The sequence below is a fragment of the Dermochelys coriacea genome, chromosome 1 (assembly GCF_009764565.3).
Source record: "Dermochelys coriacea isolate rDerCor1 chromosome 1, rDerCor1.pri.v4, whole genome shotgun sequence".
Classification (NCBI taxonomy): domain Eukaryota; kingdom Metazoa; phylum Chordata; order Testudines; family Dermochelyidae; genus Dermochelys; species Dermochelys coriacea.
Genome location: NC_050068.2, coordinates 6,555,578 through 6,582,030, shown reverse-complemented (window position 1 = coordinate 6,582,030; position 26,453 = coordinate 6,555,578). Strand labels below are relative to the sequence as shown.

The 26,453-nt window shown below is 55.9% G+C and overlaps 3 protein-coding genes across 3 annotated transcripts; 1 reads left to right on the top strand and 2 right to left on the bottom strand.

Annotated features, from left to right (window-relative positions):
* Positions 1-7,313, top strand: ANAPC15 (anaphase promoting complex subunit 15). The gene is made up of 4 exons (XM_038416927.2): positions 1-343; positions 4,540-4,599; positions 5,956-6,093; positions 6,816-7,313. Exons 1-4 carry the CDS (start codon positions 224-226, stop codon positions 6,861-6,863), a joined length of 366 nt encoding a protein of 121 aa, XP_038272855.1. The 5' UTR covers positions 1-223; the 3' UTR covers positions 6,864-7,313.
* Positions 7,314-11,093: 3,780 nt separating this feature from the next.
* On the bottom strand, positions 11,094-15,610 carry TOMT (transmembrane O-methyltransferase). Its single transcript, XM_038385515.2, has 3 exons — positions 15,349-15,610; positions 12,018-12,214; positions 11,094-11,472 (listed from the first exon to the last, which is right to left on the bottom strand). Exons 1-3 carry the CDS (start codon positions 15,608-15,610, stop codon positions 11,152-11,154), a joined length of 780 nt encoding a protein of 259 aa, XP_038241443.1. The 3' UTR covers positions 11,094-11,151.
* A 6,233-nt stretch (positions 15,611-21,843) lies between these two features.
* On the bottom strand, positions 21,844-24,808 carry LOC119848924 (protein mono-ADP-ribosyltransferase TIPARP-like). Its single transcript, XM_043503938.1, has 5 exons — positions 24,516-24,808; positions 24,058-24,229; positions 23,625-23,818; positions 23,264-23,536; positions 21,844-22,363 (listed from the first exon to the last, which is right to left on the bottom strand). The coding sequence occupies exons 1-5, from the start codon at positions 24,806-24,808 to the stop codon at positions 21,844-21,846; spliced, it is 1,452 nt and encodes a 483-aa protein (XP_043359873.1).
* Positions 24,809-26,453: the final 1,645 nt, after the last annotated feature.

The window sequence follows — 26,453 nt, the reverse complement described above, 5'->3', positions numbered from 1 at the left end:
GCATGCGCGAAGGGAAGGGAGGCCGGCTCCCACCCCGTCGCTTCCGGCGCATATGCTTCCGGGTCACGCCCCGCCCCGCCCCGCCCCGCCGGACTCTGCGCTCAGCTCCAGTGTTCGGCGAGTGGAGCCGGCACGTGCCACTCCACGTGACCCAGGCGCGGCTGCGGAGCGGACCCGGAAGCCCCGCCCCCTCCCCCGGGGGTGACTCCCCCGCCCCCCAGCCATGTCCACGCTCTTCCCCTCGCTCTTCCCGCGCGTCACCGAGTCCCTCTGGTTCAACCTGGACCGGCCCTGCGTGGACGAGAACGAGCTGCAGCAGCAGGAGCAGCAGCACCAGGCCTGGGTGAGCCGCGGGGGCCGGGGGGGGGGGGGCGGTGACCCCCTGGCGCAGGGAGCCTCTGGCTTGGCAGGCCTGGGTGAGCCGCGGGGGCCCGGGGCCCTACAGATGGGCCCCCCCCGCGATGTCTTCGCAGGCCCAGCCGCCCGCTGGCCGGGGCTGAGCTAGGGGCCCTGCCCGGCGCCTCTCTTCAGTCGCGCCGCCGCGTCCACACCGCAGAGCCTGTGTCGGCAGAGCCCCCCTCGCACCGCCTGCTCCCGGCAGGGTCGGAACCCCGCCTCACCAGAAGCCCTCTCCCCTCCTAGCCGGGCGTCCCCTGGGCCGGTTGTCAGCAGCGCTCCCTGCGGCTTGTGGCTGTTCCCGACCCCTGTGTCCCTGCCGGCTGAGTTTCCAGGATCGGGCCGGCGTTGGCGTGAGCGGCGGCGGTTCGCTGGTTGCCGTAGGTTTGCACTCGCTGGCGCTGAGCTACGGCGGGGAGCGTGTTCTGCAGAACGCCTCGGAACGTGCGGCGGCCGGTGCCCGTAAGCTCTGCTGCAGCCGCTCCTTGGGATGTAGCCTAGGGTCCTTCCCGCTGCCCCCCGTGGCGCTTCCATCGTTTCCCAGAGACCCGGCGGTCAGGAAGCTCGTCCTGAGGCTCCCACTGAGTCCGGTGTGGCACCGCGCACCACCCTGCCCCGTTCCTCTCCTGCGCTGCAGTTTGCCCCCTTCAGACTTTAACCCTCTTGGGAAGCGCGCTCCCGCGGTGCCAGAGTATAAGGATAGTTTGTGGGCAGTTACCGACGACTACGCTTTAAAAAGCATTTAGGTGTCCGGTGGGTTTTTCAAAAGGCTCTAGGTGCCCAGTTCCCCTTGATGGCGCTGGGGGCTAGGAGCCCTAAGTGCTTTTGAAAGTCCCACTAGATGCCTTAATACCTTTAAAAATAGGTTTCAGAGTAGCAGCCGTGTTAGTCTGTATTCTCAAAAAGAAAAGGAGTACTTGTGGCACCTTTGAGACTAAAATGTGGCTCATTTCCCTACTTTAAACAAACAAATCATAACGTAACCATGAAGCTAGTGACTATAACTGAACTGATGGTCACTAAAAGGACACTGTCAGATCAAGGTTTTTACACAACCTACAATCAACAGGAACGTCTGTGACTTTTTTTTTTTAATTCAGCTGATAAGTCTGTGGTTTTGATGAGCATTAAATGTTCCCTGACAGCATTTGCAATCCAAATAGCATAGCCTTATGTTGGTCCATGAATCCAGTAATAAAACTGACTATCTTCATTTTCATCGTCCTGCCTGAGTGAAATGCCAAACTAAAAAAAAACAAAAACCCAGCATCCTAGTATGAGAAAAAGCGAATGCCATGGTTCTCTCATTGGGTTCCTAATGCATATGTCACAGTATGATTGAGGTGCCACAAATCCTGTTTAAAAGGAGGCTTAATGATCTGCAGAGGTGATATTAACATGCATTTTTAAATTCAGATTCTTGTAATGATTCATGATAACAAGAAGGATGATGCCCAACATCCGGGAAGCCGGGAGCTGCCTCCTGTCTGTCAGCTTTGCTCCCTGCTCCAGGCAAACTCTGCATGGCAGCAAGGAGGAGTCGGAGCTGGAGCTGCCACCAATCGAGGCTATGGGGAAGTTTTGGGGCTGGCTCCCACTCACCACCCTAACAGTGCATGCTACCCAGGTGCCCCTGCGCATGTAGCCCCAGGGAGGGTAGTGGGGGCCAGAGACTGGAGCGGGGATCAGGACGCGGGAGCAGCCAGGCTCTGCTGAGAAGAGCTACCAGCATTTTAGCTACCTGCTGGTGTGCACGGTCATTCCTTCGGCTTTTGCTGAAGTCCAAAGGGTTACTGACCTCACACCACAGATTCACCAAAATCTGGCTGTGCTCTTGTTACCAGGAGGCAGCTTTTTTTGCAAAAAGCTTTTTCTGATTGGTCTCTCTTAGTGTAATGCAAATAGCAGGAGTTCAGGTCAGCAAAGGGAGGTGTGAGTTCCCTTTGCAATAGAGAGCAATAGACAGCACCACAGATTGTCAGCATAAAGAGGAAGGACTAAGGAAGTTTATCCAAGGAACTCTGGGATACATCCGGAGGACTTCTGGGACCCGAATCAAGCCAGCGCCATGTGCACACAGGAAAGCAATCGGGCTCGGACCCTACGTCCCAGCTTAAAATGGGATTGGACCTTCCAGCCCTGCAGGGTCCTGGGACCCTAGGTTCCTGCCTCAGGGTTAGCACAATTGGTGTGTGGACGCAAGGAGAATTAGGCTTGAGCCAGGCTCAAGCCTGGTTTACACTGCTGTGTAGACATACCCTTGGGGAGCTGCACCAATGACAGCAATGGTGGGAAAGGTACTATGGGTATAGCCCAACACTGATCAGCACTTTGGGACCAGAAAGGTGTTGAGAAACAGGAAGGCGTTCAGACAGACCTACAAAGGCCGAAGTGGGATCGCTCTGTGAAGGGACTTGGGTGCAACGATGCTTCATGAGGCAGGTGGGAAAACCATTGCGAAGACATTCAGGAAAACTCTGAGAGGGAGATGGGACAGGCCCTGGAGCAGTCTCCAGAGGGATGCGGCGATGTATTACAAAAGCCAGGGATTACAACGCTGGAAGCGTCATTGCCCGAGTCACTTCCAACTAGACTGTTCAGAGCATTGGAGAAGTGACTCAGGACCAATCCTGCTCTGGCCTAGGGGAGCTGGGACACCTAATAGGGCATTTTCCCCTCTAATGTTCATAATCCTTTTTCCAGAGCTGTAGATCACATACAGCCAAGCCTAGATTCCAGATTTTAGACCCTGCTCCTACTCCCACGGAGCCGACTTAAAGTAGAGCAGGGAGCAGCATTCCTTGTGCTGCATTGGAGCAAAATGCCTTCTTGCTTGTGGGCAGCCAGCAACACGGTTTAGTGGACAGGGCTGAGAGTCAGGAATTCCCGGGTTTTAACCCTGCCTCCTTCTATGGCTTCTCTTTGCTTCAGTCTCTGCATTGGCTAGAACATGCTTAGCAGGATTGGGAGACCTCTAAGGATCGTGTTGCAGCAAGGGGCGTCCGTGAGCCAGTGCTGAGCTGATGATGCTGGGGAGCTGGGCTGCAGGGAGAGCCCTCATTCGGATGAGGGGTAGAATCAAGGTCCTGGTCGCTTGTGGTCTTTAGATTCCCCCTGGCAGTTTTTAATAAGAGTTGTTTTGTGAGCCCCAGGGCCTGTGGGTAATCTCTAGTGTAAATTCAGCGTGTGGTTTCAGTTGTATACAGACTTCTCCACTTGTTGGCCTAAGCACACAACACAAGGCAACTTTTTAAGCAGCTGCTACCCAGAAGTGGCTGCCTTTCAGCAGCAGGTGAAGTGATCTTTCTCCTTGAATCTTTCTTGACCCAAGAGTTGCAGATTACTTAGCAATTGGCATAATGGATCAGTCAATTGCTCCATCTACTCTGGTGTCCTGCCTCTGCCAGTAGCCGCTTCCGGATGCTTTAAAGGAAAGGGTATAGACCAGAGTTGGGCAAACTATGGCCTGTGGGCCACATCCGGCCCGTGGGACCGTCCTGCCCAGTCCTTGAGCTCCTGGCCTGGGAGGCTAGCCCCTGTCTCCTCCCCTGCTGTCCCCCCTCCCCCTCAGCACGCTGCACCACCGGTGCTCTGGCCCAGCGCTCCTGCTGGGCAGTGCGGTGGCGTGGCTGTGAGCTCCTGCCACTCTGAGCGGCGTGGTAAGGGAGTGAGGAGGGGTTGGATAAGGGGCAGGAGGTCCGGGGGGGGGCAGTCAGGGGACAGGGAGCAGGGGAGTTGGATGGGGGTGGGGTCCCGGGAGGCAGTTAGGGGCAGGGGTCCCAGGAGGGGGCCGTTGGGGGACAGGGAGCAGGTGGGGGGGGGGTTGGATGGGTCAGGGGTTCTGAGGGGGGCAGTCAGGGGGTGGGAAGTGGGAGGGGGCAGATAAGGGACGGGGGCCAGGCTGTATGCGGAGGCACAGCCTTCTCTACCTGGCCCTCCATAAAGTTTCACAACTCCAAAGTGGCCCTCGGGCCAAAAAGTTTGCCCACCCCGATATAGACTTATTGTGCAATACCTTCCTGGGGAAAACCAAGGCTGATTTTTACCCCCCTAAGACAGGTGATTTGCAGGGTACTGCACTGAGGCATTGTGTAGCGTCAGCTTTTTCAGACTGACTTTCCTCTGTCTGTTTTCCACCCCCAGCTGCAGAGTATTGCCGAAAAAGACAATAATTTGGTCCCTATAGGGAAACCTGCCTCCGAGGTAAGAATCCTGCCACCCTTTTTCTGTGCTGTAGGGTTTTGGTTGTTTCGGGAAGACCAGGATCTGGAGGTTGTGCGGTTAACAATCCAATGTGCTGGGTTTTTAACGCTCTAAATAGGTGCACATCACTTCCTGCTGAGGATTCTAGGTAGTGTAGTCCAGTGGAGCGCTCACCTGTGCTGAGTAGTACTATAACTACAGCCCCGTGACATTACTTTTATTGGGGTTTTTTTTTTTGCCGGGGGGGATGAGGGGGTGGGAATTTAGTGTTGTTCCATTTTATCCATATGGGAGGCAGGGGAAATTGGAGCCTGCCCCTGGGTGGAGGTGGGAAGCCCTGAGGGGGCAGGGCATTGGGTCTTGCATGGTGGGGAGAGACCCGGGGGGAGGAGGGTGTTGCAGAGCAAGCCCGCCCCGCAGCAGCGCCTCCCTGTCCTGCATGACTGGGCCCGGTTCCCTGCTTGGAGCATTGCAACACGGCCCACAGGGTCGCGGTGGCGTACGGGGTCAGCACCGATGCGGTTCAGCCCGGCCGCCCCTCCATGGTGGTGGCGATGGGGTAGCCAGGCCAAATTTGAGTGAGTGGCGCGGCAGCCCTGTGTACCTGGGTGCAATGTCCAGAGCAGGCGGCCAGGCCCAGCCCCTTGGGAAAAGAGCTTCCTCTGCAAATGAGTTTGTTTGGTTTTATTTTGTGTTTGTTCCTATTTGCAAAAAAAAACCCGGGGCCCTAACTACATCTAGAGCTGCCCCTAGAGGGCGCTGGAACGTGCTGTTCACGTGCGACTGCCAGGGGCTCCTTGGGGGTCAGCTCAGTTCCAGTTAGAAGCTCCCAGTGATCTGGAAAATGACGAGACCCTCCTCTCCTACCTCAGGCTGGGAGCACCAGGGAGGCCACACGCTCAGCCCACAGGCTGGAGGGGCTCACTGTATTCCCACTAGCCCCCTCCCCTGGAAAGGAGGTCTCCATGAAGCGAGACCCTGGCAGGGAGGGGGGCGAGATTCCCTGCTAGGAAGTGGGGTGAATGGGAAGTGATCTGCTGTACTCGGTGACTCTCCTGTGTTCGTTAGTGGTGCGATTCCTCCAGGGGGTTGATGCTGGGGGTGGAACTACAGGCTGTGGGAGATCTGTGGGCCCCAGCGTGTGGGTACGTGAGCCGGGAGGGAAAATGCTGCAGGAGCTGAGGGCACTGGGTGCTGGTGCAGGGGGTGCTGGGCCAAAGGATGGGTTGATCCCTAGGGTTGGGGGAGGGAAAGCCAGGCCACGGGAGGCAAGAGCTGGGGGAATGGGGCGTGAGGGCCGGCTGTGGAGTGGTGCTGCAGGGGGCTGACAGCTGTGGGTTACCCTGGCGTCTGCAGCATTACGATGAGGAGGAAGAGGAGGATGACGAAGACGATGAAGACAGCGAAGAGGATTCTGAGGACGATGAGGACATGCAGGACATGGACGAGATGAACGATTATAATGAGTCCCCGGATGACGGGGAGATCAATGAGGTATGTGGGGGTGGGGCCTGGTGGACCTCAGCAACTGAGCTGCGCTTGCGTCCACAGATCCCAGTATGTGAGGACACGCGCAGAGAGGTGGCTGGGGAGCGCCACACCACCCAGCTACCTCCATCCCCCAGCAGGGAAAGCAGAGATATCCAGGCAGGCTCCTTCTGGGGAGCAGGACAGGTCAATCTGAGATTTTCCCTAGCACCCCTACACCCCACATGAGAACGAGCCTGCCTGATCATCCAACCCCAGCTCCAGTCTCTGTTCCTGACACTGGGCTTTTCCCCGGTGGAACAGGCTGCATAGATCCCTCCCCAGTGCCTCATAGGACCCCCCATTGCTGGGGTCTCCAGGCAGCCTCCTGCTGGCAAATCTCTCCCCCTGCTGTGGGAGCCCTGGCGGGAGCTGGGAGAGCTCCAGGGATTGGTATTATTTCCAGAGACCGGTAGTAATGCCGAGCCGTCTCGGTGAGTTTTCCAGTCACCCCCCAGGAGCTGGGGAATATCACTGTCCCAGTCTGACAGACAGAGGCACAAAGATGCTGACTTGTCCCAGGTCACTCAGCAGCGGAGCTGAGTATAGAACCCAGGAGTCCTGCCTCCCATTTCCCTTCTCTCCCTCCCACAACACATCCCTTCCGAGAGCCCGCCTCCCTGTAGCTATCCGCTGGGAGTGGACTCGCAAAAGGTGAGGGATTATCCTTCCTATGTCATTTGCCCAAGGTGGACATGGAAGGAGCTGAGCAAGACCAAGACCAATGGATGATCTGACCCAGCTGCATCTTGACCAGGTTAAAGGCTGCTGGCATCCGCTGGAGCTGAAGGAGGGTAGGAGAACTCTCCCTTCTGGCTTGGCATTGCCTAAAGGCATCAGATGGGACGGCTCATCAGTGCAGGGTCTGATGGACAGCAGCACTTGGAAGCCCTCGTTAGGGAAGTGTCCCCACTGCCGTCTGTCTCGTGATTATTTTGTGAACGGTGCATGGAACAGAATCTGGCTCAGCCTCTCGCCCCACAACGGAGCCAGCTGGAGAGAAGCTTTTGGTCTCGGCACCTGCCCATGTTACCACCTGGCCTGTGCCAGGGCAGCTACTGTTAACATACAGCTCTACATGGGATCACGGGACGTCCAGGGTGGGACAGAGCAGCCGGGGCTGGCTTTGTGCATCTCTGGCTCTCACAGAAATGTGGGGTTTTCCAATAAATAACACTTCAAAACAATTCTTTGAGTTTTTTATTAGTAGTATTACAGTAGCACCTAGAAGCCCACCCAAGATTAAGGCCCCAGTGTGCTGGGTGCTGTACGTATATTTAGTAAGAGACAGTCTCTGTCATTTCATATAAAGGGGAGCCTCCCTGCATAGTGCCGGTGACCCAGGGAGCAGTTCTCATTTCACCTAATGGAGAGTAACCGGGATGCTCACCCATCATTTCATTCCCAGAGTGATTCATCAGAGAGCAGTTTACCAACCCCAATGTAACGTCAGACAGCTCAGTTCTATCGCACTGGGCCCAGGAAGTCCCCAGCGGCTGGGCAGTTTCGCTCAGCAATAAAGAGGCCTGTCAGTGGCTTTGTTACAGTCCAAATAACAGACAAAACCAACATGTTTCTCATGGGTTGGCTCACACGGCCACATCTGGTCAGCAGCCTTTGCAGTCAGGCCCCGATTGCCGTGAGGCAGGAGCACAGTGCACGAGTTGTGTAGATACGGGTGTGACGTTACACCCCGTATTCTTAACAGAAATATGGTTATGATACGAATATGGTATACTACAAGATACTTTATGCAAGATGGGTCTCATACGATATCATTGGAAAGGTCATAATTTACTGAATGTGTGTATCTGATTTGTATGCATGTATCGTTGTATCGGAAGCTGGGAATATTGACCATGAAGCTAAACAATGTTAGTGGTTGGTTGAGGAAATGCACACAAGCACAAGAATTACCCCAGGAACTGTGTACAATAGAAACCTCTCGGAGAGAGCTCGACACAATGGGAACTGTTTAACCCCGGTCAGATAGCTCTACACAATGGGAACCGTTTGACCCAGGTTACAGCAAAAAAGCTTTCCAGTAAGTGGGGGGAAGATATAAAAAAGGGACAATGACAATATGAGGGGTCCTCACTCTCTCTACAACAACACAGTTGAAAACACCTGAGGAACAAAGACTGAATTGTGGGAAGTGATGGTCTCAGGCTAAGATCTTTAGCCTGTGTAAGAAAACCTGGGAAAGCCAAGGCAACTTTGTGCCTTAATGACAGGTTTCAGAGTAGCAGCCGTGTTAGTCTGTATTCGCAAAAAGAAAAGGAGTACTTGTGGCACCTTAGAGACTAACCAATTTATTAGAGCATAAGCTTTCGTGAGCTACAGCTCACTTCATCAGATGCATTTGTGAGCTGTAGCTCACAAAAGCTTATGCTCTAATAAATTGGTTAGTCTCTAAGGTGCCACAAGTACTCCTTTTCTTTTTGTGCCTTAAGAATCTTCTAGCCTGTTTATCACTCAGGGTGAGAATTTGTTAATTTGTATCCTACCTACCTTGTGTGTTAAGCTCAGTCTGTGGCTTTTGTTTATTTACTCAGGTAATCTGCTTTGTTCTTTTTGCTATCTCTTCAACCACCAAAGATTCACCTTTTGTGCCATCACAATGGGCCCCAGTAATAAAGCTCACTTTGGGATCTGCTTGGCCCCACAGGCAGGTGTTTAGCTCCATCCATTAGAGAGGATGGGGAGAGACACCAAGGTTGGCCCCAGCCCCAAAGCTGGGGGGTGGATGGATGTGGGGCTGACTTGGTCCTATCTCAAAAGGCTCACTCGAGTGTGCAGAAAATGCTTAGCACTTAGCCAAAGACTTCAAAGGGCTTTCAGTGGCAGCGCAGCGGGTAAGGTACTTATCTGCCCCAAGTTAAGAACGTAAGACCGGCCATCGTGGGTCAGACCAAAGATCCATCTAGCCTAGGATCCTGTCTTCTAGCAGTGGCCAATGCCAGGTGCCCCAGTGGGAATGAACAGAACAGGGAATCGTCCAGTGATCCATCCCCGTCGCCCATTCCCAGCTGCTGGCAAACAGAGGCTAGGGACACCATCCAGGCCCAAGCTAGCTAATAGCCATTGATGGACCTATTCTCCATGAATGTATCTAGTTCTTTTTTGAACCCTGTTACAGTCTTGGCCTTCACACCATCCTCCGGCCAGGAATTCCACAGGTTGACTGTGCGTTGTATGAAAAAATACTTCCTTTGGTTTGTTTTAAACCTGCTGCCTATTAATTTCATTGGGTGACCCCTAGTTTTTGTGTTATGAGAAGGAGTAAATAACACTTCCTGATTTACTGTCTCCACGCCCATCTTGATTTTATAGACTTCGATCCTATCCCACCTTAGTCGTCTCTTTTCCAAGCTGAAAAGTCCCGGTCTTATTAATCTCTCCTCATACAACAGCCCTTCCAGACCCCTCATCATTTTTGTTGCCTGTTTCTGAACCTTTTCCAAGTCCAGTATATCTTTTCTGAGATGGAGCGACCACATCTGCACGCACTAGTCAAGATGTGGGCGTACCATGGATTTATAGAGAGGCAACAGGATATTTTCTGTCTTATCTATAAGGTACAATAGTATTTGAGCTCATCACAAGCCATAATGGATTTATCCTCACACACCTTAGGCACAGCAGTGCAATTATCCCCATTGTACAAAAGGGGAACTGAGGCACAGGGAAAGTGGGACCTAGTCCAAGCAAGTCCATGATAGAGCAGGAAATTGAACTCAGCTCTAAGTCCCAAGTTAGCACCCCAAGCCCTGGACCATCCTTCCTCACCTTAGGAGCTTAGCACCTTCCATCTACGATAGATCAGTCTGTATTTCACTCTAAACTCTGTTGTGTATCACCATCTGTGGTCACAGTTAAGGTTACAGGGTGATATTTTGGGACTTATTTAAATATTGTGGCTGAAGGGTGAAGTGACTTTTAAAGCTTGAGAGAGGAGATGTGTCCCTCTGGCTTTACTGTCTGTTTTTTTGTAAATGGGGTTCAGGAACTTTTTAACCCAGCGAGCCAGAAACAGAGCCCTGGCCTCCTGCCACCCTCTCTGCTTGGCCCAGGGAGGCCAGCTGATTGGCTGGTTCTCCTGCATGTAGTCACTAGTCCATGTTCTCTGCTCAGGCCCATCTCCCAAGCCCAGCTGAACCATAGGGTTTAGGTGGCCCTGGGTAACAACGGCTGTCCTCTACACGAATGGTGCTCGTAGTAACTGGCATGGGGGTGGGGGGGGCAGGCAGGAGAGCTGGGCGTCATTAGGGGGAAAGGTGTTGCTTCCTAGGGTGGATGCTCCCTGCAGGCTGCTTTGCTGCGCGCTGGGGGTGAGCCCTGCACTGCACAGGAACCCAGGAAAGACAAAGGCCCTGCCCCAGGACACCACAGGAGGCCCAGAGGAAGCCAGGCTGATGGGCTAATTTCTTCTGGTCCTTTAAATCTCAAGAAAGGGAAAGTTTGGGGGAGGGATTTGAAATGGTGGCAGGGGGCCTAATGCCCCGTGGGTGAGGGGCTAGGCCGGGGGTCCCAGGTGTAGGCGAAGGCAGGAGCAATGGGAGCGGGGTGAAAGATGGGAAGGAACTGGGGGCAAACAAAACCTGTTTGAGTGGTGGCTGCAACCTGGGTGTGTGCGAGTGGGCGCCACTCATTCATACAGTGCACCAGATCAGGGAGACTCACGTTCCTTCACAAACAGTGCAGCTTGCGTGGACCTGATTCTCATCTCACAGCTGCTGGTGTAAACACAGAGTACGCTGGAGTCACTCTGGATTCACACCAGTGGAAATGAGAACAGACAGACCCTTATCTGTCCCTATGCGCACAGAGCAGAGACGGGCTCACGTGCAGATCGGGGCAGTGTGGTGAGGCTGTACGCATGTGGGCACACACCCAGCCACAGCCTTTGTGCAGCTCTACATGGCCCCCAAGCCCAGACACCCCCAGCTCTGGTGAAGCACCGGCTGGACTCCTGGCAGGGCAGGACAAGGCCCAGCCTGGCAGCCCCACCTTGGCCGCGAGAGCTCAGTCCAGGCCAGTGTAGGTGAGTTCGGCCATGCCATCGGGGATGGCCCGGAAGTACTCCAGGCTGGTCCTGTGCATCTTGCACAGGTACTTGCCACAGGTCTTGACGTATTGCAGGAAGTGGGGTGCGCCGGGGAAGACCACATTGTCGGCCACGATGGTGGCTCCCTCGAGCAGCAGGCCGTGGGCCTCCAGCAGCTGCAGGTCCCGCAGGTAGCAGCGCTTCCAGTGGTCCATGAAGACAAAGTCAGCCTTGAGCAGGCCGTATTTCTCCTTCAGCTGTGGGATCACCTCCTCTGAGGCGCCCACAATCAGCTCCACCTGCGCTGGGGAGAGGCGGAGAGTCAGTGGGGGGTCCCCCCAGTGAACAGCATGGTCCTCCTGCGGGATCCGACCGCCCTGTGCAAACCGAGGGGCCAACCAGCCTGGGATTGGGTCTTTAAAATGCAGCCGTCTCTGGGGCAGAATTCAGCAGCTTGTTCAACAGCCAACAGGAAAACTGCTTGGCCGTTTGAGACAGGAAGTGGAGAGGAGTAGCTCAGCCAGTTGAAACCACAGGGGGACCAGAGGCAATTGGCACGCAGATCACACAGTCTGGGGAAGTGAGGCTATGAGATTGGGCGTTAACCAGTGTCTGGGCCAAATTCTGAGCCAAGGAATTCTGTTCTCCCTCCTGCAATTCCCCTGGCTGGGGCCGATGCTGGCTGCTGTACCCTTCACTTCCTGCCCCCCGGTGCTGGAGCAGAAAAGCTGCCGGGTTCTGCCCCCAGAGCCTCTCTCTCCTGGCAGCCTCTTTTCACTGAGGCTAGTTCAGAACGAGCTGGGAGACGGGCCATGGAAGGCACTGGGGAGAGGGAGCTACTCACAGTGTCCTCGTCAAAGCCTGCCAGGCGGATGACCTTCTCGGCCACTGCGGCGTTGCATGGGTCCATCTCCACAGTGTAGAGCCGGGCACCCATGGGCAGACACTGGGCCATGAGGATGGTGGCGTAACCACAGTACGTGCCCAGCTCTAGAACGGTGAGCGGCGCGTTCTCACAGATCAGACGGTCCAGGATCTTACCTAGAGGGCAGAAGGAGGCCTTCAGGTACTACGGCAGTCTCAGTTCTGAATAATAACAAACTTTTGGTGCTCCTTGAAGGGCAGGTGCTAGAATAGGGCAGACTCTGAGTTTTCTTCACCACCTTAAATGATTCCCCCACTCCTTGACTTTCTACACCCTGGCCTGTGACTGGATCTCGGTTTACCAGTGGCTTTGCTCAATTCCTCGAGTAGATCAGGCTGTGTCCAGCAGAGGGCGATGGTGACACATACTTAGCAGGCCTTATAAAATAGTCCCCATCCCTCTCCCCTAGGGTGACCAGGTAGCAAATGTGAAAAATCGGGACAGGGGATAGGGGGGTAATAGAAGCCTATATAAGAAAAAGACCCCAAAATTGGGACTGTCCCTATAAAATCGGGACATCTGGTCACCCTACTCCCACCCGTATCCCATTCCTCCCAGGAAACCTCTAATGGGGGGTGATGCTGTAGGAGAGATTCCCCTCCCCGGCTCCCCTGCATGGGAAGCAGGACTGAGCCGTGTTCCCAAGGGGAGAAAACCAGCTAACAGGGAATGCAGCCCCCACTGATGATGTCCCGCGTTATTCAAGGGGAGGCACTGGGTTAAGCACAGCCGTGCTTCCCCCACACACCACCCCAGCTGCAGGTGGGACTACGGGGATATGCTGCCCTATAGACAGCAGGCAATTTCTCCCCCGACCCTCAAACTTGCTCGCATGCCTCCTGATGCCACAGCCCCATTCTCAGAGTGCGTCTGGCAGGTGGGTGCGTAACCACGGAGCGCTCTACTCTGTGCCGTGGGCTCCTGGCAGTGAAAGTCCAAAGGGTTTTGCAATGCTGGGAGCGCTGCCCTAAAGCGCCAGCGATCAGCCTGAGCGAAGAATGGGACAGGCTGCGGCAGTCTCAGAAGGCAAGGAGTGTGCACTGCACATAGGGGACATTTACCTCTGGGACTCGGGCCCACACTAGCGCCAGGTGCCACATACAGTCTCAAAGCAGGGTGTAAGTGGGACTCCGGGGGTACTGGCTGTGACACTCCACACCCCATACTCACCATAGTAATATGATTATGATATAATTATGATGCATCTTGTACAAGATATGTCATTGCAGCCAAAGACTGATGGGCCAGGGAGGCTAATTCCCCCCTCCCCTAAACCGGGGTTCCTGCAGGTCCGGGGCAGGGAGGGGGGATACTTCACTGAGGCTGCTAGACACAGAGGCCCTGTGGTTCTCGCTGGCTCCCAGTGGCTGACACAGCCTGTGCTGTTTAGTTTCCTGGCGCGGCTCCTCGCTAAGGCCTGGGCTGGCATCTGTGGAGGGGACACCCCGGGCGGGGCACTGCACAGGCTGCCCCGATAGAGCACTGATGCCCTCCGGTCCCCTGAGGAAAGCCGGGGTCTAGGCTGGCCATAGTGAATCAGTGCTGGGCTGGACCAGGTGTATTTGTTTCCTGGCACGTCCCTGGCATGTTTCCAGCGTCAGCACCTCCCTGGCACCTACTGGCAGCAGCCTGGGGCGGCTCTGTCCACTGGGCTCAGCAGGCTGGAAACAGATTTCAGAGTCGGCCTGCAGCTCCAGGTATAAAGCAGGGGACCCTCCCACCTCCCCCACTGGGAGTGTGGCTGATCGGGGGGTGAGCTTGGCCAGACCAGCTTCACCACACTGTTCCCTCTGTGGGAGCCAGGCACTGCCCGGACCAGGGACCCCGCTCGAGCTGGCTACTTCAGGCACCCATAGCCCTGGGCTGGCTCGTTTTAGGGGAGCTGGGGGCTGTAGCAGGAAGGCTCCCTGAAAGTCAGTCTCAGCCTCCTCGCCAGGAACTCTCCCTCCTGGCGTGCTCGCAGTAACAACCTGGCTGTATGGGGCTGGGGCTGGGGCTGGCCTCTCCTGCCCAGGCCTGCTGAGAGGACATAGGGAGGGCCTAGCAGAGCTCGAGGGTAGCTGCCCAGGGCTTGGGAGCCCAAGAAGCATGATTCTAATCCCAGCTCCCCACATGGGAGCTTTCACTAGTGATTGTGTCTGTATGAGACAGTCTCATCCTGTCCTATGGAGAGGCCAGGAGTCTGTTCTTCCCCCACCGTTCCTGCCAGCATCAGGGCTTCTGCTGCAAAACTCTTCCCCATGGAGCCATCTAATCAGGATTCAAACCTCCAATCTGGTTTAGCTATAGCAGTGGCTTTGGCCATTAGGCAGTATGCTCCTGGCTAACGGAGCTTGCGCTCCACAAACCTTGGAGGGGGTAGCAGCTATTCTAGAGCCAGATCTATTTAGAGGGAAGAATACCTGCACAGGCCTGGCACGCTCAACCAACACCCACCGATAGCTCAGAGTTCCCTGGAGAACGTGCATTAATTTTGGCTCGGGCGGGGAGGCGGTTTCTCAGGCCTGGCTCATGTGGAATCTGACTGGGCTAAAAAGAATGACAGCGTCTGGGTGCTAAATGTAATCTCCTGAGCAGGTCTGTCCTGCCTGCCCAGTTCAAAGGGAGAACTTCAGCACAAAGACACCATGATGAGCTAGCTAGCGGCCGTGTGCACCACTGCCCTGTTCTAGTTGGAGTCAGGTCTGCTTTCCTGTGTGTCATAATCCCTGTACTGCTCAGCTGTTAATGGGGATTCTCACTTGGCAGAGGTTGGAGCAGAAGGAGCTTTGAAGAATGACAGGCATGAGGGCCAGGCTGGTGCTGGGGCAGAAGCCCTGCTGTTGTCACCACAGTATATGATTCAGCAGGCAGCTCGCTGGGGCAGCACTGTATTAAGGCCCCAGTGTGGTGGTGAGGGGCTGCATAGGATAGGAAGGGACATAAAACAGGTTACTTGTGGCCACTAATGCTCACCAGGTATTTCTCATACGAGTTGGGGGGTTAAAGCATTCAGATACCAGGGATGGGCATGGTATAAAAACTTAATAGAATGGGACTGAACCCCTGTATCCTGGCCAAGTTCCATCTGGGGTAATTATAGTACTTTTTACACCTCCCTGCATTGCTATTGGATTTGCTATTTCCCCCCCTCTTCCTGTCCCAAACGGTCATGTGTTGTTGCTGTCTGCTGTTGAACAGCTGCTGGGTTCCGCCCCAGAGGTGGCTGCATTTCAGTGCCCCGCTCACTCCGGGCTGGGAGAGCCCTTACCTTTGTGAGGCCCCACATTGCTGAGGTACTCGCAGTGGTAGCACCACTGGTCGAAGGTCTCGAGGATGTGGTGGGGGTCGCCGGGGATGGCGTGCGTGAGGACATACTGGAAGGCCCGCTCCTCCCGGGAGATGCCCGTCAGGCAATCCTGCAGCCGGCGCACCAGCACCGCCCGGTAGAAGAGCAGGAAGTAGTGCCGGTAGCGAATGATCAAGGTGACCAGGAACGGGATGAAGGCCAGAGCAACAGCTGGGGAGACCATTTCGGCAGCAGCACAGAGCAGAGGGTGGGTGGGAGCCTCACAGACCTAGAGAGCAAAGGGCGGGTGAGGGGGCCGGAGCACGGATCCGGCTGGGTGAGTGTAACCTGCCGGCCTGGGGTGTTACATATCCTCCTTGCGTGGCTGGCCCACATCAGCGGATAACAGCCTACTACTACTACCAGCAATTTCATACCTTTCGCGTGCTGCTTGTGAGCTCACCGGGACGGGGATTGTATCTTCCTAAAGCTTTGGAAAAAATTGTGAGATCTACCATAATACAGCTGAGGCATAACCTAGCTAATGGGGGCATGTGGGGACCTTTACGTCCCATTCCCCCGCCCCCCACTGCCTCCTGCGGCAGACGCAGAGCCCAGCTGCTTCGTGTCAGCATCTGAGCAGAGCTGTCAACATGTGGAGACGTTTCACAAGGGACAATCAGCCAGAATAAATTGGGGGGCGCAATTAGGTTCCCAGCCCAGGGAGAGTCTGGTTGGGACCGATCTGGTACTTTACACATATTAACTACTTAATTGCCATACCCCTCTCAGGTAGGTGCAATCCCCGCCCCATGTTGCAGATGGGGAAACTGAGGCACAGGGCCATTACAGCCACAGTCTCCAAACTTGGGCAGCTGAAGTGAGGCACAAAAGCCCTGAGGTTTCTTAGAGGCTGGTCACCCTGCAGTTCCCATCAAAGCCGAGAGAAGCTGGAGGCGCTCGGCCCCTCGGGATTTCAAAGCCTCTCTCTGGGTGCCTGTTTGAACACCCCAGGACAGTGGCTTCTGTTGCATCGTCTCTGTTACAGCGGGGTCGGGAGCCACTGACGCCAGTGTTTACTGTTACCAGCCTCGGCGCCGGGCTCAGGCCCTGGCTCCTCAGGAGTTCCTCCTGGCCCCCCCAAGATGGTGCTTAGCTGCCCCAGCACCAAGCCCCGTGTGTGTGTGTGTACACGTGCCACGACATGGGACAGAACACGACAACCAGGAGGTGTGTGGGTTACACAGGGCCGTGCCCTCCGAGCTGTGGCTGGTCTCAGCAGCAAGGCCGCCAAGCGGGAATTAGGGCAGTCCTTGGATCGCGCAGCCTGGAGAGAGGCGGGGTCCCTGAATCCCCAGGCTGACAAAGGTAGCGTGTGTGCCAAATGTGCCCAGCTCCGCTCCGGCCCCTCTCAGAATCAGCGTCGCTGTCCTTCTGCCCCCTTTGGACACGTTCACGCTCGCCCCACCCTTCCCCAAACACCCCCGCCCGCCCCGTCTCACGCCCCTCTCCCGTCCCCCTCCACCAGGGCCGGCAGTGTACCCAGAGGAGATGCTGCCACTTGGATTCCCCCTCGGCCAGCCTCGGGCTCCCCGCTGCAGAGCTGTTCTGAGGGCCTTGCCCCAGTATCTGCTGCGGCTGTATCTTGCTGCCCCATCTCCCATGTTGCCTGTAGCTAATGGGAGGTGAGCCGCACGCCTACCTGTCCGTTCCTTGCCAGCCTGCAGCCAAGGAGTGGTCTGCTCCGCGGAGCTTTTCGGGCACTGCTGGCAGCGAGAGACCAGCCCTCCCTCAGCCTCGCTACCCACTCAATTATTGATCGTGTTACCCAAGACGTGGCAGGAGCCCAGCTCGGGTTACTGGCCCTGTCTGTGCTGGCTGCGGCGCCGTCCCTTCGCCGGAGAGGGCCAGAGATAACGAGGCTGGGCTGAGCCCCCTGGCACTTTGCGGCGGACACCCCGGAAAGGCTTCTCTAGGGGCACCACAGCCCTTTCCAGGGATGCCCTGGGGAAAGGGCACCGGGCATATGGTGCGCCTCTGCCCGGGGGGGGGTGGCAAAGAGCTGCAGGCAAAGTGCAGTCAGCAGATGTTGCTGTCCAAGCTGCTGAATGCCGATGGTCCATCCGGTTTGCACCAGCCACTTTTCACGCTGCGGGGGCAGATCCTACTCATGGTGCTTGGGCATTTCAAAGAACGGGGCTAATCGCCTGCCAGCCCCTCAGGAGGTCGGGTATCGTAATTAACACCCTAGTGTAAAGCTGGGAACAGGGAGGTGAGGGGCTATGCCCAAGGTCACAAAGGCAGTGTCTTATGTATCTGTCTTTGGGTTTTCTACAGCATCCTTTGCCCTAGTATTTAAGTGCTTGCCAGGGAAATTACATCCGCCTGGCAAGGTTCCCAGCAGGTCTCCTGGAGGCTTCTGCTCCTTTCTCCTCCTGGACCCGGCAGGAAATCCAGAGCAAGGAGGAGGCTCGTCATGCCCAGCAGTAGCCAGATGCTAGATCCATCTCATTTCCTTGGCAAAGTTATTCTGCAGCCAAATCCCTCCCCTCCCCGACCCCAGCGAGCGGTTTGGGCCCAATCCTCAGCCAGTGTCTCAGTTCAGCTCCACCAATGTCACATCGGTTTGCACCATGTCAGAATCTGGCCCTGTACCGCTCACTCCTGCACCCTGTGGGTGGCATTATCCCGGAAGGCACAACCGCCTGGGCAGGGCACGAAGCACAGCGGGAGATGAGTCCTGCCCTGTCGATGAGAGGGGTTGTGGGGGCTCCTAAGGAAAGTCACCCCCCCACACACCTCCCCAGAGTCTCCCAGACAAACTGCTGTGTCTTTGGTTCCCTGTCTGTCCCACAGGACGACTAACAATGTGTTGCACTGTTTCATCGATGGAGCTCAAAGCACTTTACAAAGATGGAGTCACAGGCATAGCCCCGTGTTACGAGTGGGGAAACTGAGGCACAGAGAGCTGGTGTAACTTGCCCCCAAGGCCACATTGCAAACAGGAATCTGAAGGATTAGTGGTACTTCCAGGGCACACATCACCCTCCCCTTTGCAAGCCAGGTGTTTATGGCAGGTCTCCTGTCACCTAGTCCCTTTTATCTTACCCTTTCATCCTGTTTCCCACAGTGAGATTTCCTATAGTCCAAGAGAGGCACTGTCTCTTTGGGACCTCAGCTGTAACCACAGAGCCCATCCCCCCAATCCCTGTCTACACCCCCCCATTCCCTGCCCCCCATCTCGGACAGGCACTGCCTCTTTGGGACCTCAGCTGTAACCACAGAGCCCATCCCCCCAATCCCTGACTACACCCCCCCATTCTGCGCCCCCCATCTCTGACAGGCACTGCCTCTTTGGGACCTCAGCTGTAACCACAGAGCCCATCCCTCCAATCCCTGTCTACACCCCCCATTCCCTGCCCCCCATCTCGGACAGGCACTGCCTCTTTGGGACCTTAGCTGTAACCACAGAGCCGATCCCCCCCAGTCTCTGGCTACAACCCCCCATTCCATGCCCCCCATCTCTGACAGGCATTGCCTCTTTGGGACCTCAGCTGTAACCACCAAGCCCATCCCCCCAATCCCTGGCTACCCCCCCATTCCCTGCCCCCCATCTCTGACAGGCACTGCCTCTTTGGGACCTCCGCTGTAACCACAGAGCCGATCCCCCCAATCCCTGACTACACCCCCCATTCCCCGCCCCCCCCCCATCTCTGACAGACACTGCCTCTTTGGGACCTCAGCTGTAACCACCAAGCCCATCCCCCCAATCCCTGGTTACATTCCCCATTCTGTGCCCCCCATCTCTGACAGACACTGCCCCTTTGGGACCTTAGCTGTAACCACAGAGCCGATCCCCCCAATCCCTGACTACACCCCCCCATTCCCCGCCCCCCCCATCTCTGACAGACACTGCCTCTTTGGGACCTCAGCTGTAACCACCAAGCCCATCCCCCCAATCCCTGGTTACATCCCCCATTCTGTGCCCCCCATCTCTGACAGGCACTGCCTCTTTGGGACCTTAGCTGTAACCACAGAGCCGATCTGCCAGGCAACTTTTTAGGGAAGCTTCTTAATACAAAGCACAGCTGCCAAGTTTTGCACAGCTGCGTGTGTGACATTTCTCAACAGTGAGCAAGTCCCACACCCCCCCCAACCCGCCCCCTGGTTCCTGTGAACAGTGGGAGTAGGGTGACCGGATGTTTCACTCCATAGTCTTTATGAAAATATGCTTCCTATATGAATATGACGTCACTGAGATATACTTTGTGCCAGATGGCTCATGTGAGATAGAATTGGAAAGGTTCTGGTTTACTGACTGTGATTATCCAATGTGTACGTCTGTATCGTTTCTGTATCTGAAGTTAGGAATATCGACTCTGTATCTGTATTTCAACTATGCTGCTTTGAGTGACGCCCACTGGTAACACTTCAGGTACAGCCATGGGAAAGCCAGACAGGGCGGATGGCCCATCAGCGAGGACACTGGGCTGTGAAAAACTTTGCCCTTCCTGTGGACACTCCATACTGCCACTGACTCATGGACGCTGGGATACTACAGAGTCAGGTGATCTTGTCACCTGATAACTAAACATTACCTGGGACTTCTTGTAACTTTCCACTGGAAGGGAGGGGTTCAAGTTTTGGAAACGAAGGATTCCCACCTAAATCCTGTTTAAGTTGGGGAGGAAGGCAAACGGGACTCCTCCTCTCCATGGCCTGTCTGCCCAAGAAGAAAGACTGCAAAAGCCACCTGAAGGGAAGGCGGGGGGAGTCCAGATTGAGACAGGGGTCTGAAAAGGAATATAACTGGAACTCTGAACCACAGAAACTTTGCAACCTGCCTAAAAATAACATTTAGGGTGAGAATTTACATTTTGTAACCAGTTTCTTAAGTATATCTAGTTTAGTTTTTATATTTTGCTTTATTTGGTCAGGAATCTGATTTGTTCTGTCTGTTATCTCTTATATTCACTTAAAATTCACCTTTTGTAGTTAATAAATTTATTGCTTATTTATCATATAACCCAGTTTAAGTCATTTCTAACGGGGGGGAGGGGGCAAGCAGTTGTGCCCATCTCCCTCCACATTGAGGGAGGGGGTGAATTTCATACAACCTTTGGGTTTGGACCCTTTAAATGGAGTGAGCAGTGTTGGCAAGCCCCTAAGGTTGCATCTTTCCAGAGCGGATCTCTGGCTCTCTGTGCAGCTGGGCGTGGCCCTGCCTGTGTACTTGGCTGGAAGAGGCTTGTGAGCCAACCCCAGCAATGCCAGGTAAAGGAGACCCAGGCTGGCAGAATAGGCTGACTCAGTGGTACCCCAGCACATCAGATGACACCCCAAAGTGCCGAAACCTATCACACCCGGTATCAGGGGCTTTCTTTTATATAGGCCACTATGCACTGTCCCCTCCCAAAAAAGTGTCCCCATTTTTCACATTGCTTTCTGGTCACCTTACGTGGGAGCAGTCCATGTCTGAGCCCCCACACTGGGCCACCTCTGCTCCCACTGCTAGGGGTGAGGGGAGGTTAGAGAGTGTAACACATGGGGATGCATAAAACTCCCTCCCCCCATGAAAAATGAACTGGGGCCCCCAGTGCAGCCTCTTCCCCGCCAAATATGGGCAATTATTGCCCTGCTCACCTCTCTGCATGCCACCAGCTTTCCCACTTCAGCCCCCTGCCCAACCCTTACACCCTCCTGGAGGAAAACCAAACCTGGCAGCCTTGCTACCACTGCACACGCCGGCTCACGCACATGCTCTCTGTCACGCCCATGCCCCTGCTCATTGGTGCGGACATAGGCTCTTTCCACAAAGCGGGGGACATTTTTTTATCATTTCAAATGCTTATTTTTCCAACAAGACCCCTCTGCCCCCCCAGCCGCTCGGCCCTTTCTCAGCCCTTTAAACCGTGACGTCCCACAAGCAAATGCCACCCCCAGAGTCACAGACGAGAGGGTTTGTGTTAACAGAAAAGTAACTTTCACCTACTCTTTAATCCTTAGACAATACCACTACTGCCATTAGGCAAGGGGACGGGGGTATTCCACGGGGAGGTTTGGAGGGGATGGGCAAGAACAAAATTAATTTCATGCACCAGCGCTGCCTATCCCCAGCATTAGTGAGATTGGGGTGGGGGGATTTCTAGGTGGGGTTTCCACTTTCTGAAACCTTTGCGAGACCAGGAGGAGAGGGACAGTTGTATGGGGCTCAGCGGTGCCTCCTTCAGGGCAGCGAAGCAAATGGTGTTTGCCCAGGCTCTGGAGTCATGAGCAGTCTTTGGTGGATGGTCTCCGGGCAGGCAGGCAGTAAGAGTGGGGTGGAGGGAATAGGGTCATGGGGACGGATCACATTCCGGTAGGATGACGGGGGGGGGTGAAGCCTCCAGGAAATGGATTGCTCTTTCTTATCACGGATGCTGGACGGGCTCCGCATTCTCTCGTTACCGTGCTGTGCGAACCCTAAAGAGAGTGCGGTTAGAGCGTGGAAAAGCCGGGCTGCGTGAGCCTACCCGCTGGGGAGCTGTTCCCTGCCAACGGACCCGCTCCTCCGACGCCATCCAGCGTCACGGGGTCACCGAGCAGTTTGTAGCAGATCACGAAGTAGGGGTAGCACTGGGAGTTGTCGAAGATCACGTAGAGGGCAGGCTTTGGGCCGTCATCGCTGCAGGAGTCGTAGCGCCGTCTGCCAGGCTCCCTCGCTGGGGGCTGGGTGTACCCGGGTCTCCCCAACACCCACTTGCCCACCAGGACCTTGGCCAGGAACATGTGGCGGCGGCCGGCGTGGTTGGCCAGAGCGAAGTTGTGGGAGCAGTGGGCATAGAAAGAGAAGTAGCTGCCGTGGCCATAATGGGCACCGTGCTTTCCGGAGAGACGGGGGTTAAAGTTCTCCCGGCAGATGGACTCCACATTGTCGGCTGAGGTCCCGTGGAAGAGGTGCCTCTCCAGGAGCCGCTTCTCCTGGGCTGAGAGTGCTTGGGACATGCGCTCCTTCCGGCTGAGGTGAGTGCAAAGGAGAAACAAGGGGGTTTAGAGTCACTGCTCCCCAGTCCTGGTGCACCCCCAGTATCTGCTCCCCTGGCCAGTGACCACCTCGGCAGGGGATCCAGACACGAGCCCAATTCCCTCTACGACGCGTATATTCTCTCTTCCTTCTGCTCTGCCTCTTCCTCACTAAACAGCTCGGCATCTCCTCCCCGGTCAGGTCCTGCACCTCCAGCTTCAGGGACTCAGTCCCTCAGTTGACTCCCCTCAGCTCCCCTCAGCCCCACTCCTCTCTCTGCTCAGGATTCTCCCAGCTCTCTCTCCTCTCCTGGTCCATCCCACCCAGCTTCCTCTCCTTCCAGCTTCCTCTCCTTCCTGGTCCATCCCACACGTTCCCCTTCACCTCCAAACTCTCATCCCGCCCTCAGTCCCCCCAGTCTGCCCCTGAGACTGGTCCCAGGTGGCTCCTTCAGGCCTGGGCAAGGGGCCTCTCCTCATCCTCCTTGATGCATCTCTCCCTCCCCTGGGGTCTCTCTCCCCTGGGCATCCCACGATGCTGTGCTGTCCCGGCTCCCAGCCCCTCGGCCTTCATCCCCCTCCTCACAGCATTCCTCTTTCCTGAAGCCCTCTGAAGTCTTTCTATCGAGCCAGATATGGTTCGAAAGGACACGCTCCAGTTCAGCCACAAGACAACAGGGTTGGAGTCGTTGAGGAAAATTCTGAGGCCAGATGATTGTTTCCGTGGGATGGGTCTCCTGAACCTTAGATACACCTCCCTTCGGCCCACCCAGAGAAGATAACCCATCTAGTCATGCCCACAGCACTGGCGTCAACTGGCTTAATGGCGGGGTTAAAGCTGGTGGCCTGGTCTGACCCCTGCCTCATCTCTCGAAGCATCCGTTCCTCTTCCTACCTGCTGTATTTTTTCCAGAGTGCATCGTTCCGGATCCTGTAAATCCTCAGCACCAGCACCATGTCCTCCGGGACAGACGCGTGGAAGAGCTCACAGATCTCGCGGTACACCGCTTCCGACGCGGCCACCTCTGCATGGAGGAAGACCTGGCCACGGGGTGGCTGGGGAACCCAGGCGGCTGGGTATGGGCCACAGTACCCATCTGTGGGTCTCTCCCCAGGGATGGTGGATGTGGAAGGATGGAAGAGTCCCCGGGAGCCCCTAGGGATTGTCCTAAGGAGATAAGGAGATGGGAGATGCTGGCCAGTCAGAACATAGCTCGGATCCCTCCAGCCATGGAACCGCCCAGGGAGTCACTTACTGCAGATACCGTGCCATGCAGCTCAGGGAGCGGTAGGCCGGTCGGCGCTGGATCTGGATGGGTTGGACAGTTCCCTGGCCTTCAGTGCTCTGCTGAGGGGGCCTCAGATCCAGGGTGTAGAGCTGGCCCTGGAACCGAAAGGTGGGTTCCTGGGAGCCCCTCTCAAAGGCTGCAAGGAGGTCGTGGGGAACAGGCTGAGCAGAGAGAGGAAGGGGAGTCGAGCCCTTAGCATGACTGAAAGAGGAAGACCCTTACACGCATTGCTCCTTGCAACAGGACCCAGTCCTGCCCTGGAGGGACCGTCCCGTACTGGGAAATCAGTCTCTGTCTTCATCCAACCCTGGGCCAGCCATCCCATCTCCCCGGGATGCGCCAGCCCTACGTTGGAGAGCTCCCCTCCCCGCCCCCTTGGGATCCACCCTCCTCCCTTCACCTCCTCATAACGCTGCCAGGTGTCTCTGTGCTTCCAGTACACCTGCCACCTGGTGTGGAAGCGGGGATTCTGCTTCCAGTCCGAGGTGCTACCCAGCCGCCTCACTCTGTTAACCACATCCGAATAGCCCAGATCCATGGTGTCCAGGTCCAGGATCCCAAACAATCGGTTCCTAAGAGGGGAAAATAATCTCACCCATCGGCCCTAGGGGGCCCTTTTCTGGGAGAGGTCGGGGCCAGGACCCCAAAACACCTCTGGGGGGGGGGAAATCTGAGGCACTCCCCATACGCGGATCCTTCCACTTTTCCCTAGAGCCTCTGACTGGGAGTGGCTGAGACGGGAGACGGTGGGGAACCTGCCCAGCCAGCACTCCTGCCCTGGCCGGGATGGGAGCAGCTGGGAGATGCAGTGTGGGCCCCCGTGGGGACAGACTGGGCGGGAGTGTTCCCATCCCGTACCTGTCCAAGAACCGCACAAAGCCATTTTTAGCGTCGCTGTAGAGCTTCTCCAAGTGACGCTGAGACGAGTCGCTCAGACTCTGCCACACCGCCCTTCCACTCCCCCGGATCTGCCAGTGGAAGGGATAGCGGGTGTGATGGAGCGGGCAGCTCTCCCTCTGGGGGCAGTGCCCAAGCAGGAAGCCGTCACAGATCTGGATGCCATCTTCCTGGTGGACGTGGAAGGGGACCCCATCCTCGCTGACCCATCGCTCCGCAGCAGGTGGGGAGTTGCACCAGCGTTTGGCAGGCATGGGGGATGGACTCTGGGGGGCCGCATCCCCCCTGGATGACGTAGGGGAGCCAGGGCTCACAGTGTTGGAAGAACTCAGATCCTGGGTAGTTTGAGGAGAGGGAGAGATGGAGACACTTTAAGGAGATGCGAAGCTGCTCTGGGACTCGGGTGTTGGGGCTCAGCCTCCCTTATTCACTGCACCCTCCCCATGGGTCTTCAGTCCCCCTCCATGAATACAAACCCGCTCTGCTCCCCCCACATCAGAACCAGCTCTCCTGGGCTCCAACCCATCCCCCCAGCCTTGCCGTGGAGGGACCCGTTCTCCTGGGCACTGAGAGGGGAATTCCCTCCATTTCTGTCACTCACGAGGACCTTTTACCTGATGGGGCTGGCGGTGGGTTGCGCTGGTCCCCTCAGTGACAGGCTCCTGCTCAGGATCAGCCGGGAAGATTTTCCTTTGGGGGCTACCCCCCAGTTGGCTGAGGATCCCTATGGAGATCCTCTGGCCCATACTCTCCCACGCCCGCCGTCTGTTTCTCTTTGAACGGGAGGGTTCTTAGAACATCGGGGTGTCCCATGATGCCGATTGGTGGCTTTATCCTGCAACACAAAGCTGCAGCCAGCTGAGTACCCCAAGTCACCCCACAAGCGCCCCAGGGGGCCCGGAACTGCCGGGGCTGCTTCTTGCCATTGGAGTCAAGCACCTTTACTTTACATCTCTTTCAGCGTAAACTATTTGTTTCAGAAACAACGTGGCAAATGTCTCCACTCCCCCGTAGCCACTAGCGCTCAGGTGTGAGGGTGACGTGGGCCCTAGAAATGCCACAGATTGTTCTGACTCGTGTTTGCAATGGGACACCGGGCAAGTCGCCGCATCTCCCTGTGCTCGGTTCCCCCATCTGGACAGCAGGGCGACTCATGCAAATCCGGCTTTGTAAAGGGCCGTGAGCTCCAGAGATGACCCCGTGCAAGTGTCACCCCTTTTGGAACTGAGCAGTTAGCCACATTTGGGGTAGCGTGGGCGGGAGGAGAAATCAAGGATAGCATCAGAAATACCTTGTTTATTTACAAAGATTATACAGAAAGTTCCGTTTCCCTGGGAATCGAACAGCAGGAGACGACGGTTCCTTTGCTCGCTGTTCCATGCCTGCCCTTCTCGCCTGCACGCTGTGCCCAAAAAGCTCTCTCTCTCTCTCTCTGCTTTCTCTCATGGCCACGTTACTGGCACTTCTGGCTACTTGGCTTTTTTACTGCTTGCAACTCACCGTCCTGCTTTTCACTCGCCCTCACCCACACCCCCCCTGCCCAAACAATGCCCAGCCAACCCCTGCCCCCGTCGTTTCAATCTCTGAACCCTGAGTGGCCTTGCATGTCTCTTTGTTTTGGCCAGAGATATAGGCCTGCTTAATTGTTTCAGCCACTGGTTACAACGGGCTTCTTCACATTGAACCTGACTGTAAAGCTGCAGCCACACTCGACCTGTAACAAGACGTGTAACCCATTCCATCACTCTCCTGTTATTACCCCTACCTGACCGCTGGAAAACCGGAGACACCAGAAATTGCCTGGCTCGGTGCACTTTGCAAAACCGTGTCTCTTGTTGTATCTGAGAACGGGTGTGAGATTACATATGTGTTTCCTGCTAGGGAGGTTTGTTAGGCTGC

Coding starts and splice junctions, on each gene's coding strand:
- ANAPC15 (XM_038416927.2), top strand. CDS start 224: ATGTCCACGCTCTTCCCCTCGCTCTTCCCGCGCGTCACCGAGTCCCTC. Junction 344..4,539: donor AGCAGCAGCACCAGGCCTGG/GTGAGCCGCGGG, acceptor TTCCACCCCCAG/CTGCAGAGTATTGCCGAAAA. Junction 4,600..5,955: donor TAGGGAAACCTGCCTCCGAG/GTAAGAATCCTG, acceptor TGGCGTCTGCAG/CATTACGATGAGGAGGAAGA.
- TOMT (XM_038385515.2), bottom strand. CDS start 15,610: ATGGTCTCCCCAGCTGTTGCTCTGGCCTTCATCCCGTTCCTGGTCACC. Junction 12,215..15,348: donor CAATGTGGGGCCTCACAAAG/GTAAGGGCTCTC, acceptor TCTGCCCTCTAG/GTAAGATCCTGGACCGTCTG. Junction 11,473..12,017: donor CAGGCTTTGACGAGGACACT/GTGAGTAGCTCC, acceptor TCCCCAGCGCAG/GTGGAGCTGATTGTGGGCGC.
- LOC119848924 (XM_043503938.1), bottom strand. CDS start 24,808: ATGCCTGCCAAACGCTGGTGCAACTCCCCACCTGCTGCGGAGCGATGG. Junction 23,537..23,624: donor TGCATGGCACGGTATCTGCA/GTAAGTGACTCC, acceptor TTATCTCCTTAG/GACAATCCCTAGGGGCTCCC. Junction 22,364..23,263: donor CTCTGGAAAAAATACAGCAG/GTAGGAAGAGGA, acceptor CACTCACCTCAG/CCGGAAGGAGCGCATGTCCC.